Here is a 20,839-nt window from a genome sequence, read left to right on the forward strand (position 1 = left end):
CTGACAGTTTCCAAAGAGCCTCTCCTTCAGTAGTGCTTTTTTTTTTTTTTTTTACAAATCAAATTTACACATTCAACGAAACAGAAAAATGTGTATCTACTGCATGATGAATCATCCACATTCCTATCTGAACTGTCCTTGTGGGTTTTTGCGGGTTTACTTAAAGTTTTCTGATAACAAAGCAAGCAGGTGAAGGGGAAATGCAACCATCAGTCTAACGATGATCCCAGAACTGATGTGGCTTTGAGGAGAACCACTTCACATTGTCTTTTGGTTAAAGGCAGAATGAGAAGGGTTTTGCTAAACTCATTTTATAGACTCCTACAAACATAATCCCGCTCCACAGCGAGAGTGAATCTGAGGTTGGCGAGGATGAAGAGTGATGCAGACAGGCAGGTGCTGGTGGGCCTTTTTTTTTTTTTTTTTTTTTTTTAAACCTAGGATGTCACCGAAATGAAAACTTTCTTCTGGTGGTTAGCTTAGCCAGGGAGGACGGGCCAACCACAAATCCTTCTCATTCTGCCTTTATTTCCATTCTAGCATTATGAACTCCTGGTTTTTGGTGAAACTGTAACTGGCACTGGGCATGCAAGTGAAATTTTGGTTTCTTTACATTTTGACACTCATGTGAGAGTGACATACAGTGGGCAGTTGAAGGGTTTAGTGCCCTGCTCAGTGACACTTTGACAGGACTGACGTCTGATGCAGAAATCAAATCTGTCGCCTATCGGCTGCAGGAGAGTCGGCTCTTTCTACCCGCCCACTCTGATCTACAATAGTGTGTTGTTTGACTTTATTAAATCTTTAATCGTTTTAATTTCCAGCGTGACTTTTGTTCTTCAGCTGTGAGGGAAGATGGAGAACTAGAAGCTGAAGCACAAGTCACTTCCTGTGTAACTCTCACACTTTCACATTTTGACTTCCCGCACTTCTGTGTTTTGTTGGGGGTTTTTTTCCAGTTAAAATGCGTCAAAAACACCCTACATGGTTTCACTGTTAACGAAGCGGAGCCCCTGGGTTTTTAAATGAATAAATTCTTCGTTGTGTTGGTTGTTGGTTACCAAGGCGACCATCGCTAGCACGACTGACGCTAACACACCGGTTGTGGTTGATGAACTGGGCTTCCCCTTCTCCTGCCTGTGGTGCTGCTGATGCGGCCGAGCCTCTTCCTGCTAGAAGTTGGGTTTGTGTTTCTTGACCTCGACCATCAGGTGGTGCAGGTTGATGAGCTCCGAGCGAACCGCCAGGCTGCGGAAGGTCGGCTGGTTGAGGACCTTGTGGAAGCCGTGGTAGTACTGGATCAGCTGGGTCAGAGCGCCCTGCACAGGATGAGACGGAGGTCAGGGTCACTTTAGTCACACACAAACACACAAACACACACACACACACACACACACACACACACACACACAGACTTACAGCTGTCATAGTCATGGAAGTTTGGCAGATGATTGTCACACAATTACGATTTTTTTTTTTTGCCCCACCATCGATGTATAACCTCAGTAATAATAAGCAAAAATAGTCATTTATTAGAATTATATATGGGAACATAGAAATAAAAATGAATGTTTTTTTGTCTTCTATGCTTTGTAAGCAAAAATTCCACTTCAGTAACTTCAAGTCCTACTCTACTACGTATAAAAAGTTACTCAAAGTGCCAAGAATCAGTTCAAAAAAACTTCCTCTCTCTCTGGTGTTAGATTAATTCTGAACAGCTTGATTGAAGACTATACTGTAGGTATAGGTTACATAATGAAAAAGGCTTTCAGCACAGTCTTGACAAGTGTGCAAGGAAGCTTTTGTTTTCAAAAGTTAATAGACAACGAGGAAACACAAGGCCTCCACAACTCACTGCTGAACTCAGTACACACACGTGATCGCACGGATGAGCTTTGGCCTTATTCTGAATGCCATTTTGGCAGAGGGAGAAAATATCTTCTAACATCTGATTTCTATTTGCTGTCACATTTCTAACTCTGGCTTAAAATCCCCCGACATCTGGATGGAAACATCACCATGGACCAGTCGGTTCGAATAATCACTGTCATGTGATTATAATAATAATAATAAAACTTTATTTGTACAGCACCTTTCATACAAGAATTGCAGCTCAAAGTGCTTCACAATAAAAAGAAGAACATTTGAAAACACATTAAATAAAACATTAAAAAGAATAAAGCACAGCACAGGGTGGAATTAAAAAGAAAAGGCTAAAAATTGAAATAAAATTTGAAATAAAACAAAAGATGCAAATAAAACAATAAAAGACAACAGTGTGGAATAAAATAGGAGCTAGTTAAAGGCTAGAGTGAAAAGGTGGGTTTTTAATCTTCTTTTAAAAGATATCTAGTGAGCTGGCTTCCCTGATGTCTAAAGGTCGTGTGTTCCAAAGCTTAGGGGTGTAAGTAATAAAGGTGGCATCCCCAATTTTCTTTCGACTGTTGTAGGGAACCAATAAGCAGCTGATGATCACAGTGTTTAGCAGTATTGCAGCAGTATTCTCTGTAATTCTGTTCTGTAAATCCTCACTGCATTACAGAGCTTACACACACTTCTCTCACGTTACCTGTATGATGCTGGTTCCGTTTTTGAAGTTGGTGAAGGACCTCATGACGTCCTGACTCATGGCCTCCACCGACTGTTTCCATGTACTGGAGAACCCGCGCACCAACTGGGTGATACGAGCTGGAGGACAGACACACACACACACACACAGTTAAAAATGAGGATTTTCTTTTTCAGTGTTATTACTGAGTTCTATCTTCATCATCATCCCCTGAGATGTTTCAGTTCCTGAATCTCACTAAATGTAATAAAATGGAGTTTTAACTCATCGCAGCAGGTCTGGGTGGTCTTTCCCTTGTAGGTTGACAATATTGTCTGAATCACGGTAACCAACTGTCCGGCAAATTGAAAATATCCTGCTTTTTGGAAATGAGAGTGACGGCTCGTATTCGTGCTGCAGCAGTTTAGGGGTGTAACGGTTCTGAAACCACAGCAGGGATACCAACGTCCTCGGTTTCATGTCACAGTTCTGCCTTCTATCTAGATTACAGAACTCTACACAGTGGATTTTAGAGCACAAAGGACGATAATTACTGTGACAAAAACATGTGATTTGACTGTGTGAGTTGCAAACTATGGTAGCGACGACGGTAGCAAGATGAAAGAAAGAAGGGAGAGAAAACACAAGCAAGGGGCAAAAAGCAGCAGGCTCCTCTAGAAGATGCCAGAAAGGGTGTAAACTTTGAGCTTCTCTTCTCTTGCTGTGACTGTTAGAAAACACCGGCTGCCTCCTTAGTGAACTGAGGCATGTGAGAAATGTAATGATGCTGAAATGTTCCCGAGGTACCGACCATTTCCCCGTTAAGGCGAGACAAACATGTTGTTCTGCTTAATGAGAGTGAAAAGAGGCGCTGGTGCAGACGAAACACAAGTCAGGACAGAGCCGGGATGAGGATCCACTCCGAGTCAGGCTCGGGTCTCACTGAGCTGCTGTCTGCTCCTCGATTTTGAGAAGCTGAATTATGATGTGTTCAAGCTCTATTCAGTAAAAATGAGCATTGAGCAACCACCATTCAGTTAACATGACGTTTTCACAGCAATATAAAACTAGAAATGGAGCTGAGAGACGTAATTCTGACCTGTTTAACATTGATTCGAACCAATACCTTATATTACATAAATTCAATATGGCACTTAATGTATTAAACAGGTTTCGTTTGGAAATATAACGTTTTTGTATCATTAACATACATGATACAAATGACAGTTTTCTTATTGGGTATAATCCTGGGTAAAATGGTGGACTTCTATCCAGGAACAGCAGAAAATCAGATGTGTGAAAATAGCTTTTAACCCCCCGCAGAACTACTGGTTTGACTCAGGAGGGAATCAGGTGCTTCCTCTCACAGTTTCATGATGTTTTCTACATCCAGTGAGCAGAATAAAAACATTTTAATAATGAAAAAAAAAAAGCACATCTTTTGGTTTACCATCTTTTTAACACAATACAACATCACCGAGCGTATCAGGGTGTGAAAATGTTTGTGTCACAGATTCCCACGCTTTCCCTGATTCACAACAAAAAGGGTACCTGTCGGGTAAATAAATGAATGTGTGGGTGTGGATGTATACACATTAAGGTGCAGCGATAAGAGGAAAACGCAGGAGGGATGTAGGAGGTTAGAGGTTGATGATGAAGGAGTGACGGAGCTGACAGACGAAAGTGAAAGGAGGCTGAAACTGAAAGCTGGGCGGTTTCTGTAAAACTGAACAATACACAGAATGAATCAGCCATCCTGACGATGAAAAATCATTATGTGCAGTTTAAATTTTTTAGTGAAAGCTTGATTCAAATTAAAAACAAAACAAAACAAAACTGGCAAACACTGTCTGTCTGCCCCCAGAGGGTGGATGCAGTTTTATGGCGTTCTTTGGCAGGAAATAGTTCCTCTTCTCCAACTTGCTGCTTCCTTTTTATTGGCTCAATATGAAACCAGACCGAGCAACACCTTTTTCTCCTCACCTTCGTCGTTCTTCAGTCGGTCCAGCTGTCCTTTCTCCATCAAGGCCTCAGCTTCCTTCACAAAGGCGATCATTCCTCCAAAGGGAGGAGATAGGATTTCCTCAATGAACTCCTGCAGGACGGAGAGGAAAACACCAGAATGCTTTGTTAAAATCTTACTGTGTGGGTGTCTAGTCTTTGTTTTTATTTTTACTTGTAATTTGGTCAGAAACAGGACAAAGTAAAGCTTTAAGGACACAGAATATGTAGAAAAGGAATTTAAGTTCATGACATTTTCCAGGCGTAGGAGGAGAAACACATCCCACATGTTTAGACAAAGCTGTTGTACTAGCCAAAACAACAAAACCCCCACAAGATGATGAGGGAAACTCCCACAGTTCCTCTGTGCTTGTTTACCTGAGTTCTGGCTAAGAGCAGCTGCTGGAAACCCTCCACCTCTTTACTGTCGTCTGCTGCCCTCTCCTGGACAAACAAAGACACACAGGATAGAGACAGATCAGGGAAACACTCCACTAAAACAGGATTAGAGAGGACAGCCTGGACGTTTGGATAACTGGATGTTTAAAAAATTTTTTGTACATCTAATAGGACATATTGACTGACATTGCTTTTACACATAAAACACACATTTGTATCAAGAATTCTCAAAATGTTGTAATCAGACTGTTAAAATGAAAAAGCTGGAAGCTCAGTATTTTACAGCTGAACAACAAACTGCTCAGCTGTGATTGGCTGCCCTGCCAACTCACTGCAAAGTAAGGAAAAGCAACACATCAAGCTCTTTACTAAAATCTGCAGGGTTTTTTTTTTTTACATGTCAGCCGACATCAACGCCAATAGCGATATTTCTGTGATGAACTGACCTGAACAGTCAGCCTCTATTACAAAGTTCTCCACAAAAAACTGAAAAAACTGATACAAGGTCCTTTATATCTGCATTTCGAAACTTGAATGTTATGTTTAGAAATATAATTTAGTTCTGCATGGTGATGATTGCTAATTAAAAATGTGACGTAATATCTTCTGAAACTTTAATATGTAGCTTACTTGGCCTTCTGGGAGAAACTACATGACTGGGAACAGGTTTAAGCACATTTATCACAATTATCTAGTTTCAAAATACAATAATTATGATAACTGGAATAAAAGAAATTAGATTACTCATTTTATAACATGTTTAGGTAATTGTAGACTTATTTACATTTTATTTAGAATTATTTGCTTGCATTGGTAACTGGCCTTTTCACAACTTGATTACCACACAGAACTAGCTCAGCAAAATCATATAAAAGAAAGAAAATTAATTCAAATGGCCGGGAGATGAGGCAGGACCTGAATGCCCGTCCATGTTTGTAGTTTTCTCTCACCATGAGCACGCTGAGCATCATGTCGTAGTTGTTGATGAGGAAGATGAGCTGATCTCTCCTGGATGGAAACTCCGCTGCCATCTTCAGCACAAAGTTCTCCACCTCAACCTGAAGAAGTGTCGACATGTTTAGCAAAACATACTGGACAGGTGTTACCGGACTATTTTCACCTCAGACTGGCAGCAACGTGTTACACCACCACTTCAAAGCACATGGTTTGTAACAGTAGTGTGTGCCATGGTTTGTAAATCAGTGCCCTGCAAGAAACTTTCATCAAGGTTCACAGTTGACAAGAGGAAATTGTGGTTTATTGAGCAAAAGCTGCAGGACGAAGGAAGCAAAAGTTGTGCTTCTTGTGAAAATGAAACCTTAACTAGTTATCTTCATACCTTACCTGCAAATCTGACATAATTCTCACAGTCCTCTTCTCATATTCAGAAATGCTTTGATGGTGTGACTTAAATTGTGTGCTATGATTGCACTGTCTAGATTGTTTTACTGTTTGTGTGCAATGATTTGGTGGCACATGAGTCTCCCCTTTAGGGATTAATATCTAATCTAATCCTGTGTATAAATGCCAGCATTGGACAAAAACTGACCTTTGTTCTCTTTTATGTAAAATTTCAGAAAAATATAAAGGATTATTTTTGCACAGGTGCTATAAAACCAATGTTACATGGCTACCTGTAGCTTGCAAAACCAAGACTGCTCCGTAGATTATATGGAAGAGCTGTTCCTCAAGAAGAATCAGTATTAGTGGTGAGTGAGTATCAGTGTCAGTACTACTGCTTTGCTTGCTTTATTGCCTGCTTATCTGCTTTTATTGTTTACTTATGTACTTATCTATTGATTTGAATGTGATTTATTTGAACTATTGTGTTGTTCTTTTTAGGGATTTACTCTCAAGTGTGTAAAAAGTGTTACTGTCCTAGCGTGCTTGTTACAGAGTCAGAAATACTTTATTGATCCCCAAGGGGAAACCAGGTACCTGCAGCTGTCCCAGCAGAGCGTTGGTTCTTTCGTTGGGGAACGTCTGGTTGATGCTGACGATAGCTGAGGAAAACTCTGCGTAGCGGCGTGTGATCTGAAATAATTACACACATTCAAAATGAGCAGACACACCAGAGTGCTGCCTGTGTTGACACATGCCTGTAGCCACACGGTAAACACAGTTTGTTTGTGTCTATGTGAGTATATCGTCTCCTCACTTCTGTGTACCACCGTTTGGTGTTTCTTTATGTATTCTGCCTGTTTTATGTGTGTAAACTTACATAGTGCGGTCTGGTGTCCAGTACTCCCAGTTTCTGAGGGTCTGTGTTTCTGATGCTGTGGATGTTCATCTCCAGGATGAGTTCAAACCTCGGCCACAGCAGCTCCAGCACCGCCTCCCAGTACCTGAGATTCAGACAGCAACAGTTAGGACAGACGGAAATATTCACATTATCGCAATCTTAAAGACTGTTAAATTAGAATTACAGACATAATCTTACAATAATATGATGGCTACACACTCGCCTCCAAATAAGGACCACAACAGAGATGAGTTTTATAACTTTACACATTATCGATTAAAAATGATCAATAATGCCAATTTTAATGAATAATGGGTGTGATGGTGGTCTCTAGTGAGGAGTTACATATTGCATTATCATTAAATAGTGCAATCAAAGAAAAAAAGCATTCATATCAATGAGAAAATGAGCATTTCTTATTTCTTCTTTAAACGTTAACACCAGCAATGCACTGATTTCCTTTGAATCACACTGAGCAGTGATGAGTGTGACACTGACTTGTCCAGAGCGGGGATGTTCCTCTTGGCGGTGATGGCTCTGAAGCGGAGGATGATGTGGATACACAGGAAGACGGCAATGCTGTCGTAGCAGTCGGACACGTAGGTGGACATGCTCTTCTGCAGGGAGGGAGCAGAAAGAAAATGACAGGAGATTGGACATGGGGGGGGGGGGGGGGGGGGGGGGGTATCTTGGAAGAAGTCTACAATCGTGTTCAGGATAACACAAAAAACAGAATTAGGCACGGTGAGGATATTCAACACTTCTTCAAATTCTTCAGCAGGCAAAGCCATCAGTCACCTCTACATGGAAATTAAGAGGTGCATTGATTCATTCATTGCACTGATGGATTAATAATAAATTCTGCATCTTCCACTGCTCAAATCTGCTCTTGACTTGCTCCAAAAAACAAAAATCATTTGTGAACTTAATCATAGAACACTGAACCACATTGAATCTCGAAGATTCACACTCCAACATGCTGCTGATGGCTTTTGCTGCTGTCATTAGTCTACTGAAAACCATTTTAAAGCATGACTTTCTTGTTAAATATCTCTAATATCTACTACAATCTCTTTTGCTAGATATTTAGCTGATGCTCTTACGTGAATCAGCTGGCAGTGAGTGAACAAAAAGAGTTTGGTGTCTTGCTCAAGGACACTTGGATGTTGATGGACACCTACTGGCTGTTGGGATTGAACCAGCAACTTCTCCATTATAGGACGGTCTCTTCACCCACTAGGCCACTCAGCTACATCCATACTAAACTCTAAAAGTGTGGTGTGATCTCTCAGTACTGCTGGGAAGCTGCAACGGCACATCTTCTCCTTTGAAAACAAATCTAGCTGCACTGTGCAGTGGACATGATGTATCTCCTCTCCTGTAGAAACTCAGCTTGTTAAAATGACAATATACATCGTACCAGGAACATGTTGAGAGTCTTTCCCATGATGCAGTTGAAGAGGTCGAGCGCGGAGTTTCCTGCCACCATGAAGAAGTCGGAGAGGAAGAGGAACTCTCTGCAGCCGTTGTCTAACAGGGCGTAGTGCTGGCTGCGGAACAGCGTCTCATAGGGATACTGGAGGGAGGGAGCGGACACTCAGGATCATTCAAATGTACTGATCTTCATTTCTTTGAGATTTTTTCTGGAACATTTACAATAGTTACTCTGCAGGTAACTTACTGACAATTCTCAATTACAGGCAACAGATGTGATTTTATTCTGAGCAGTGTGAAAAAAAAAATCGGATCTTATCAAATCAGACGCATCAACCCAGCCCTCTGTCGGCTTCTTGCCCTAATCCTCGACAGCTGATGATCAGCCTCAGATTCAACTAACTGTCATTGTACAGTTCAAGTACCAGTACAAAAAAAATATGACCTCTACAACAAATAATCCTAAGAAGCGAACACTTATAACGCCTTTGGTTAATTGTCATTATGACCAGAGTGCAAATATTTTTTGGTTGTTTTTGTAAATGAACACATACAGACATCTATCCATACTGAAGCGAGCTACGGAGAAATGGATCACATACAAACAAACATGAAGAGCAAAGGCAAAAAGATCAAATCTGAGGAGAAAAAAGTCAGAATAGAACATTAAAGGTGCACCATGTCAAACTGAGGGCTGACTGAACTGAGGACTGCTTAGACTCAGTTGCCAAAAAAAAAAAAAAAGTGGATTAAGAATATAATTTATTAGTGACTCAGGCCTCTATCATCAAATTTAGTGCATATCCATCATTTTTGGTCGATTGAGTCTAGAAAGTCCTCACTTCAATGGATTTTACATGAAGCAGCTTGGAGGCTTGTTATGTGAACACAGCAACACAGGTTTCAGTTCATTCATACGGCCACAAGATGTCACTGTTGCCCCGGAGTTCAACAGGTTGCTTTCACAGCCAACGACCAACAGAACCAGTTTTCCTGGTTTCGCTCGCATAGGAACTTCACTTTCATTCATTCTGGAGAAAATGAGCTAAGCCGTGTATCTGCCTGTACACCTGCTTCACGTTTTCTTTTTAAAAATGCTGTTATGCACATGAGCATTGCTGCACGGTGTAGCAGAAGATGTGCATGTGTGTTTGTTGTGTCCCCACCCTGCTGTCGCCTCTCTGTGCAGTGTGTGGGATGAGAATCGGCCCCTCCAGCTCGGCGGGGCTCAGCACTGCCCCCCTCTGACCCAGAGTGAAGATGGTGTTCCTGCTCTTCAGAGACGGCTTGGAGAAGAAACCTGCAGCTGGCCGTCAAGGAACGTCACACCAGAATAGTGCACATTTGGTTGGTGGGTCATCATTTTCAGGAGACACGTGTGACTGGATTTCTGATTCAACTTCAGTTAAATGAGCTGTATATGATCCCTGTCAAAAACACACATGCAAGACACAACAGCACACACACATGTACATCATGCAGACACGCCTGTACACTCCAGCACGTGTAGTCGTACTGAGGAGACAAACCTGCACACACGTGCCCATCAAAAGACACACCTAAACACTAATTTACCTGCATGAGACACACCTGCACATTAGAGTAATACATCTGCCAACACACGTGCATCGCAGGAACACGTGCCCACACACACACACACACACACACACACACACACTGTTCAAAGGATATCTTTCTTGGCTGTATCCTCGACTCCCATCAGGTCATCCTTGTCTGCCACCTCCTCATACTGTCAACACAGGAAGACACACACACACACACACACACACACACACACACATTACTGGATGAACTGGTATTCTCTTTAAGAGCTGCCGCACGTGAACATTTCATTTAAAAAAAAAAAAAAAAAAAAAAAAAAAAAACGTCTCTGGTTACCTCATAAATACTAAGGTTTGCTTACTTTTCTGTTTCATATCATCTTAAAATGAAACCGAATTAAATGAAAAGTTACTGGTCAGACTAAGGAAGCAAAATGAAGACATCACTTTAAGTTCAGAATGTGATCGGTGCTGGGGAAACTTGTGTTTAAAGGAAAGGTTGAACATGATCATCATAACATTTTCATGGGAAATAATTTTCATCAAAAATAATTAAGACAAAAAGAACACCTCAATAATCAGGACAAACTATTTAAGGTATAGCCGGGGTGAAATCGGTGAGGCGGGACCAGTCCAATGACTCCAAAGCTGGATGTTTTGTTTTTCTCGTCTTGTTTGAGCTGTTATTCTGCTCTTATGTGATGAAGGACGACTACAGTCACAGCTCTCACGGTTGTAGCTTCCTCCCACCTGCTGTTATTTAAAACCATAACCTCTTTAGTGCAGCCACACCACTGACACTGACCTCAAAGCAGCTACCCTACATTACCTGTTGATAAAATTATCCCTACAGACAAGTCTGCAAACCCCTTCAGTTGCACGTCAACGGCAAACTAACATGAGGTGACACATGCTCATGCGGCTTTAGGGCTGAATATGATGAATATTTTCATTGTTGATTAATCTCTCGGTCATTTTTGGATGCATAGAATAATCATTTAGCGTACAAAGTGTGAAAAATAAGGACAAAGTCTAACGTGAACAGATGAACACAGAAAAGGAAGATAATCTTAGCATCTTGGCGATCTTAGTGAAGCTGCGAAGCTTCTTTATGGATTGACACAATTCTATCATCTACAGATTTAGGAAATCTCTGGTGAATAGATTGGATGGATGGATGTGTAAATTTTATTTGGTATTACAAGTTTCAGTATTTTATTGTCTGTAATGCACTGTGTTGGTCTGCTTTATAAGGCTAGACAAAAAAAGTCTGTATAACTTGACTTTGTTGCGGTGACCTGTTTTTTTTTTCTTTTTCTCAGAAGTCAAATCCATATCATTTAGCTTTTCTCCTCCTTTGACCCGGGTTGACCCACTGACCTGCACTTTCAGCAGCCGGCCGCTGTAAGACTTGAAGTAGCTGTAGTAAATCTTGCTCATGGTGTCCACGTATTCGTCTCGGATCTCCTTTGCAACCGTCCTCTCATTGGCCAACAGGAACTGGTAGAAGAATCTGCAACATGCACAACACGTTTAATTAACTGTGAAAAAAAACTGAGGAAATGGTCTTGATTTATGAAAACTGGCACCTGCATCCAAACTGTCTTTAATGGAGCTGAAATCTAATTGGAAAATAATTACAAACACTTGAGTGCTAACATGCATGAAAGAGATTTAGAGTCTTGCAATTCTTGTTAAGATCAATTTGTACACCAACATAAACCGCGCACTTTCTTCCTTGTCTTTCTTTCTTTCGATTTTTGCATGTGCTCATTTTTTTTTCTTCAGAATTTGTTTAACATCTCAGACTGTAAGCTACATGTTTATCAGTACTTTGTTTCTCCACTCACACAGTCACAGCTCTTTGGCGCTGTTTGGAGGTGCAGTTTAATTTGTGCCCATGTGAACGCAGGAACTCAGAAACAGGTGTGTTTGCTCACCTGTACTTCAGCAGAGTGTTCTGTGGGATCTGGTAGTTGGTCATGGGCTTCCTGAAGGAGTAGATCTTCTGGAGAATAAACTCTCGGATCTTAGATACCGCCTGAGATGAAAATAAGAAAGTTAATACAGTCATACATAATCGAGGATTTAACTCGAAGAAAAAAAGAAAATGATGCTTCAGGCAATGAGAAGATCGAGCATGAAACTAATCAAATGAATGACTGACAGATCAATCAGTGGGGTGTTTCCTCTGTTTCCTGTCCTAACATCTACTCGCCTTGATTTTGAGGCGGTCCACGATGTCCTGTATGTCAGAGCAGGCCAGCGTCTCCCTGAAGCTCAGCTCCTTGGCGAAGTTGATCTTGTTGTTGAGCTCGTGCAGCTGCTCCAGGAAGTCCTGCTCGGTCACCGGGCTGTCCAGGATGGTGCTGCAGGAGACGGAGAGAAACACACCAACATGCACAGCTTCACTCTCTGAGCCCCAAACAGACACACAGGTCAGGATGTCAAATACAGTGCAGGGTCACATACACTTACAGAAACATGCTGAGGCACACCTGGATTATTAAAGTGTGTGATTTTTCTTCATTATTTTCATTTTATGTGGCTTTCAAAGTGTATTTCTCTTTCAGTTTAGTTTCAGTCAGTGTGGGTTTGGTAGTTTCAGATCTTACTTTTTGCAAAAGTTTCATTCGTATTTAGTTTCTGTCCTAATTTTTATATTTCCAACAAGGACATTTAATAAAAAGGTATATAAAAAAAGTCAGAATAGATGTTTTACATACATTTAAAATGGTTATTGTGTGATACAAAATATAAATTCAAAAATATTTTATCATTTAACCAATACCAAAATCAATGTTCTTATATTTTATTGTTTAATTTGACTTTTAATGGTATATATAGCACTAAGTAACATGAAAACACACTGATAAAACAGGAAAAGCCAGAGGACAGTATAGAAATCACCACAAATAAATAATAAAATCAAGTAAATTAAGGCTTTCCAAAATACACAAATTACTTACTTAATAAATTAATGACTGCATAAGTGAATGAATTAATCGATAAAAAGATAACAAATAAATGAGATATATGACTCTAGTAACAGAAAAGGGTCATTTACAATACCAGTGTGGTGGAAAAAAAAAGATTATACACAAGGACATGGTATCAGATTTGGCCACATTTTAAGTGACACTTCTAAAATCACACACACACACACACACACACACACACACACACACACACTTACGAGATCATGGCTCCAGGCACCACCAGCTCGTCCACCAGCTGGCTCAGGTGGCTGCGGACCGCCTGCCTGTTCTTCAGCCGGACGTTCATGCTGACCGACTGCTGCTGCAGCGTCTGGATCTCACTGCTGATGGAGGACAAGTCGCTCTGGAAACCACTCAGCATGCCCTCCATCCGCTGGCGGGACACACACACATACACACACACACACACACACACACACAACACGGGAGAGCAGAATCAGGAAATGATCAGCTTATGGGCCTGAAAAGTCGAGTAAATCTTTTGTGGGGGAAACAGCAAGAGGGAGACATTCTGAAAGCCCACAAAATAGCAAGACGTAGGAATAGTAAAATGAGAAATAAGACGGAGGGAAGGCAGATAGAAAGAGAAAAGACCATGAAACTGAAGAAAAAGAAGGAAAGAAAAAGTGGACTTAGAGAAAGGAGGACAGAGATAAAAAAAAAAAAAAAAAAAGAGGGCAGGAAGCTGAGGAAAAGGAGAGATGAAGTCAGTATCCTAACTGGAATTCGAAGTGTTGTGATTTCTAACATTTCAGCTTGTTCAGGGATGGTTAAGCTTAGGCATGAGTTTTCTAAGGTTAAGGTCAGGGTAAGGATCTGGGCAGGCTTCAAATCATTCGCCCGCCTCTGACTTTTCTGGGCCTGCAGCTCGATACAAAACCACAGAGAAGACTAGCCGAGGTTCAAGGCAAACATCACAGCAATTTCTGTCTCACTGCCAGTGTTCCTTTATCAATGACTCTAACAAGCTGCCCTCTAGGAGGCGCTGCAACTACAAGAACAGCCCACACACTCACACTCAACAGGCTGAACAGTGTAAAATAACACTTAAAAAAAAAGATGATCGGTGCTCTACAGCTGCAGAATGCCCACAAATATGAAGTGAATAATCAAGAGATGACTGAATCCATAGCCTGAATCCTCTCATGTTTACACATTTTTTTGTAAATATGAGTGGAAAACACATCGGAGGCTCCATCATGTCGTCCCCGTGTCTTGCTGTGTTTGATTATACATTTGTTGCGTCTAGTCTGCTTCTAATTCAGGCGAGGGAAAACACCCAGACAATTCAGTTTATCTTCTAAAGGTTTTCTACGAGGTCCACTGACATGAACTGGCATCATCGTGTGGTGAACAGAAACTGGACGCCTCACGTCAGAGTCTTACCTCCAGTATGGAGTCGCAGGCTGTGATCTGGTTGTGCAGCAGAGCGATGTTCTGACTCTCCTTGATGTCTGATAAAGGCCTGATCAGGAATTACAACACAATAGTGCAACCAAGAGATAGCTGATTAGCTGACCCTGAGAACATCAACTGATTATAAATTCAGCAATCAATCAATCATTTTAGTTTTTTATCAAAAATTTGTACAAATATTTGCTGATTCCAACTTCACTCAGAACACTAAGATGCTAAGACTGCCCCCTGTTCTCTGTTCATATTGTTATAAAATTAATACTTGAGGTTTTTTTTGGCTGCTGGTCAAACTGTGGAAAACATCTGAAGAATCACTTTGAGCTCATTTTATTTCATTATCAATTAATCTGTTGATTATATTTCGATTCATGGGTCAGTTGTTGGGTTCAATAAATGTCAGAAAATGGTGAAAAATGTTGATCACAATTTCCCACAGCCCAAGTTGCCATCTTCATGTGTTTTCAGTCCACAACCCAGATACTTATGTTACTGAACGTAGAAAATACTGACATTGGAGAAGCTGGAATTTGGATTTTTTCTGCTTAAAAATGACTCAAAACATTTACTGACTATCAAAACAGTTGGCAACTAATTGATTATATGACTGATTTTTGCAGCTCTACACTGAGGTTAAATATCAAATCACAGTCAAACAAAAGAGGGAGCACAAGATGCCTAAAATGTGCTGAGAAGGCAGCCGTTCTGCAGAAAACCAGCCGGGAACAGACCGAGCCTTTTTAAATAATTCAACCTGTTCTATGAAAAATGAAACGCAGGGAGGATACAGTCTTTGATGGAGGCCTGTTCGATCCTCTGGAGCTCGGCCTCCACTTGTTTGGAGTACTGCCTGAGGTCGACTCCCTGAAGCGAGACCAGAAGAAAGACAAAAGGTCAAAGCAGGATAACAAACGTTTACTGTCATCGCTGTTGTGACACACTGCTGCTGCTGGATGGAAATGCTGCATCTCCAAACTGTCACCACTTCAGGAACAGAGAAACATATTACAAACACATTTTTAGCCCGAAGACCTGATGAATGCATTTATGACGTCTTCTGGTGAGTTTTCAGTTGGTGTCATGAGCCCAAGTGTTGAAGGAGAGATGAATGTCACATGTACAGAAAGGCAATTACACACAGCAATGAAACAGCAAATCGACGTGAGCAGCTTCTGTGTATAAACAGCATTTCTTTCTAATGAGAAGAGAATCTAAATAAACGTCTCAGCTGCAGCTAATGTCCGAGGTTGGAGAATTTTCTCAGCATGTAATCCTATATCTGCATCCCTAATTTATAGATACATATTCTATACATGGAAAGCAGAAAAATTTTTAGTTATTCGTAGTACAAGTACACCACAGTATCCCTAATAAAGCCAAATGTTCATCAGAGGCAAACTACACACATTTGGTAAGTGATGATCCCATGTAAATTACTGGACATTTTTTTTTTACATGTACAAACATGAAGCTATGTTAGAGAAACCGTGTGAGAAAGACCTCCATCCCTCGGCTGCGTCATGACAGTCTTACCGTTTTGAGCGCCTCCTTCACCAGGTCATCTTCAAGGTTGGCCTGGATGTGAACTGGAGGAGACAAAGAGAGAGAAGGTGTTCATTACAAGTCAGATATTCAACAGAAATACTGAGCGATGACAGTCTGCTGCAGGCATGGACTGTTATCTCTTATATCTCAATTATTTTTCAACACTTGTAGTGCTCTTGGTTAGGGACGATTACCATTGCCAAACCCGCTGCTAAGAAATTATTAGTATATTATTGATTTGACAGGGTGAATCAACTGATGGGAAAACCCTGTAACAGCTGATAGCCACATTATACTAATTTCACTCTGTCCTGCGCTGTTATCTTGTATTCTACTGAGAACATGAGGGGTGTTTAGAGTAAGTGATGCCTTACTGTCCACTTCATCCAGGATAAACTCATCAGTAGTGAGGTCCAGGTCTCCCAGGTTGAGGTTGGGAATGTCTCCATCAGGCCTCTACAACAAGAGAACAACACACACACACTGGTCAAGTTAACCCTCCTGTTAGCTTGAGATTTACCAACTGCAGTATCTTAAACCTCCTGAAAAGCATTATAATAAAAGCTGTTACCCAAGATTGTGCGTCTTTTTGACTATCTAAATAGCCTCTTACATTTAAAAAAATAACCAGAATTCTAGTGGGAATCAGGTTTTTCTCCCCCAGGTGTCACATTAACTATCAGTGGTTATAGTGCTACAACAGGTGTGCTCATGTTAGGTGAATTCCCTAAAGAAAATCTGAGACAAGTCAATTTTTTTTTATGATTATAAATGGCATTTTATAGTTCCTCAGTGTCATCCAAACCAGCTAAAGCAAATGTGTGAAAAGCCTAGTAACACCTATAGCTACAAAATGTGTCCAGGACATTGAAAATATGTTAATTTTATTTTTACCCACTTGTCCCCACTAAATTAGGAAAAGCCAAGAAATATGAGGCCAAAAACAAACAAAAAAACAATGTTAATCGTGTATTTAGAGGTGATAAACGGTGAATTGGGTCAAATTAAGTTACTATAAGCCTGTTTGTTTACCTCCTCCAGGGGTCTGACTAAATGGACAGATGGATTCAACCTCTCCAAATAAAAAAAACAACATAAAATCACCAAACTGCACCAGCAAAATGATGCCTGAACATCTTTAAGGTTAAGCTCGAGTTAATGTTATATTATTAAATTATATTATACCACTGTGGGAAATTAATGAGGAAACTGAGGCTCGGCTATATTAAAAAGGTTCATTTGGCCTACAAATTAATGTTAACCACAGTTTTTCTTTTATAAAGGCCTGTAATGACCTCTGATGAAGGCTGCAGAAGCAAGGTAGCCGAAACTTGTCAGGTACAAACAATTCACCTTACAGGCCTTTATAAAAGAAAAACTGTGGTTAACATTAATTTGTAGGCCAAATGAACCTTTTTAATATATTACGCGGAAGTCATGGACAGACCAGCGTAAAAGAATTCCGTTATTTAGAACACCTGGAACACAAACTGGCCCGTTTCCGCAACCACCTGAGATTCACACTACGTTGCCGCGACGAAGGAGTTGTACCAACAAGCTTGGGAATTAAAAACCCAATTCCGACGAAAAACGCGGAGCGGATTGTAAGCAAAGCAAGATATGCCTTGGTGAGAGAAAGAATTCGTTGCACGGTAAACAAGATCAACAACATCAAAGAGCAGTTGTCCGAGAAAAGGAGTGGATTTAAACAACGTTTCCCCCTGGACGCGGAAACCGAGCGGATTTTGAATGAACACCTACAACGCGAGCACGAGAAGGAATTCAAGAAAACAAAAAGCCGCCATATCAGAAAACTTGAGAAGCTAACCTCAGTAAAAAAGGAGGAAGAACACAGCAACAAAAGAAAAACATGGGTATGTAACCTTTCACAACGCAAATTAACAGAAGTAGAGAGCAGTGTGTTGGCTCGCGGTCTTAATTTTGCCACAACGCCAATAAACATACCATACGAAGATTTCATTGTAGCAACAGAGTTAGCATGTCACAAAATAACAAACCAAGGCGACAAAGCCGGTTTGCGCAACGAGATAGCGGGGATACTGAAGACTGCCAAAATAACACACAAGAACACCAGTAGGGAAGAATGGGAAGCTATACAATCAATAGCTAAAGACAAAACGATCACAGTGTTGCCTGCTGATAAAGGGAGAACGACAGTTATTATGGACACAAAACAATACGAAAACCAAATGATAGCCATGATGGAGGATAAAGACACATATGAAGTACTGAAAAAGGACCCTACAGAGGAAAAAAAGAAGAAACTGAAGACTCTACTCAAACCATTAGTAGACGAGGGGAAAATAGACAAGGAAAACTACAATTTCTTAGTACCAACAGCCAGTATCACCCCCAGAATATATGGCACCCCAAAAATACACAAAAAAGACGTTCCACTCCGCCCTATTGTTGACAGCATAGGATCTGTAACATACAACCTTTCGAAAGCTCTAGTTGAGATAATAAAACCTCTCCTGGGCCGGACAAAGCAACACTGTAAGAATTCAAAGCAGCTGGCAAAAGAATTAAGCACAATGAAAGTGGAGGCAGATGAGATACTCATATCCCATGATGTAGTCTCTCTGTTCACAAAAACACCAGTGGATGTCACAATTGGAATAGTACAGCACCGCCTGCAAGCAGACCCATCACTCCGGCAACGAACAAACCTAACAGTTGAAAACATAGTCCAGTTGCTAGCCTTTGTAGCCAAATCCACATACTTCCTGTTCAGAGGGACCATATACAGGCAAAAGGAGGGGTTTGCCATGGGGGACCCCCTCTCTGCCATCATGAGTGGGTTTTTCATGGAGGACCTGGAGGCCAAAGCCATCGCCACAGCTCCTGAAGAATGTGGGCTGTCCCTCTGGAGGCGCTATGTGGACGACATACTGGAGAAGATTAAGACCGGCAACACACAAATACTCACAGACCATCTAAACACCATAGACAAGACTGGAAACATAAAATTCACTCATGAGGAGGAAGAACACAAATCCATCGCCTTCCTGGACATGAAAATTCACCATATTGAGGATGGCAGCATCAAGATAAAAATATACAGAAAGCCCACACACACAGACCAGTACTTACTATGGACATCAGAGCACCCCACATCACACAAACTATCAGTCGTCCGCACCCTATATGATCGCACCAAGGTCATTACAGACAACCATGACATAGAGGAGGAGGAGGACCATATAAGGCAGGCACTCAGAAACTGCCACTACCCAAACTGGGCCATAAACAAAGGCAAGAGAGAGGTCCAAAGGAACATCAAGGAGGATAAAAAGAAGAAAGGTTCGAGGCCTGAGAACCTGGGCATGGTCACCCTCCCATACGTCAGAGGGGTCACAGAGCGTGTACAGCGAGTGATGAAAAAATACCACATCAGCACACCAGTGAAGCCGTACATCAAGCTTCGCCAAATGCTAGTACACCCGAAGGACCAGATCCCCCCTGAGAAAAAGTGTGATGTGATATATGAGATCCCCTGCCTAACATGCAATAAATCATACATAGGAGAGACAGGCCGACAGTTTGGCACGCGTAAAAATGAACATCAAAAAGAATGTGAAAAGGAAACAGCTGGAACGCTCACCCGTGCAACAAGACTGAAAGCAACGCAGGAAAATCTGAAGTCTGCTATTTCAGATCACTGCAAGAGGGAAAACCACCTAATGAACTGGGACGCAGCCAAGGTCATCAGAACGGAAAGCAACAGGTTCCATCGGTGGATAAAGGAGGCGGTCGAAATCAGGAAGCGGGCCCCAAAGACTGTCAACCGGGATGAAGGAGCCTACCAGCTTTCCCACACCTGGGACACAGTCCTGCAGGGCCACCCCCGGTCGTTTAGCAGACCACCAGACGGCAGAGGGCGCCCCGCCCCTGGACACCGCCATCCCATCACTTCAGGTGGGATGGCAAAATCCATATAACACATCACAGAAGACGTCACACCAACATCACGTGACACCTCTGATGAAGGCTGCAGAAGCAAGGTAGCCGAAACTTGTCAGGTACAAACAATTCACCTTACAGGCCTTTATAAAAGAAAAACTGTGGTTGAGGCTCGGCTAGCTTCCAGCAGCTGCTCTGTCAAAACAAACAACACTGACTCTGGTGTCACTTCCTACTACAGGCTTTTAATTCAGGACAAACCCTGAAAAATAATCTATTTTATCAAATCTAACTAGCTAGCTTTCATTCAAACCTCCCGGAGCTTCAGCTGCTTGGTGATGCGCCGGTCGATGCTAACAGCCGCGAAGCTAACCGCACAGAAAGGACACAAAAAACGGCTGAATATTTTAAATGTGCGGCGTCGGTGTCGCTTCAAAAGTCAGAAACAAATGTCACCTCGTCTTGTAAATAGGCCATGGCGTTCTCTGTCGGGTTGACAGCTGTGTTGACATCGGGGCCAGCTCCGGAGACAGCTCCCTCCGCCATCGCTGCCAAACACGGACACGACTAAAATAAACTACAAACGCCGAGTCCGTCCCCTTCGCTCCCCGGGAAACACCTGTGGATTAAAAAAGTGTCCGCGCTCTAACGAACCGAATTAAAAACGTCGGACCGTTGCAAATTATATAAAACAACTAACATTAAATTAAATATTTCCAACGGAGCGGAAATTACACTAAACGTACATCTGTGTTGATAGTCCAGTAATTTT

The 20,839-nt window shown here is 41.5% G+C and overlaps 1 protein-coding gene across 1 annotated transcript; it reads right to left on the reverse strand.

Annotated features, from left to right (window-relative positions):
• Positions 1 to 36: 36 nt before the first annotated feature.
• On the reverse strand, positions 37 to 20,661 carry vps52 (VPS52 subunit of GARP complex). The gene is made up of 20 exons (XM_030063072.1): positions 20,524 to 20,661; positions 16,518 to 16,599; positions 16,132 to 16,184; positions 15,387 to 15,462; positions 14,572 to 14,639; positions 13,383 to 13,558; positions 12,405 to 12,555; positions 12,127 to 12,227; positions 11,567 to 11,699; positions 10,317 to 10,374; positions 9,791 to 9,924; positions 8,611 to 8,766; positions 7,689 to 7,807; positions 7,170 to 7,293; positions 6,887 to 6,982; positions 5,899 to 6,006; positions 4,928 to 4,993; positions 4,532 to 4,643; positions 2,570 to 2,688; positions 37 to 1,319 (listed from the first exon to the last, which is right to left on the reverse strand). Exons 1-20 carry the CDS (start codon positions 20,611 to 20,613, stop codon positions 1,173 to 1,175), a joined length of 2,169 nt encoding a protein of 722 aa, XP_029918932.1. The 5' UTR covers positions 20,614 to 20,661; the 3' UTR covers positions 37 to 1,172.
• Between the last annotated feature and the right edge of the window lie 178 nt (positions 20,662 to 20,839).

This window comes from Myripristis murdjan, chromosome 11 (genome assembly GCF_902150065.1).
Source record: "Myripristis murdjan chromosome 11, fMyrMur1.1, whole genome shotgun sequence".
NCBI lineage: Eukaryota > Metazoa > Chordata > Actinopteri > Holocentriformes > Holocentridae > Myripristis > Myripristis murdjan.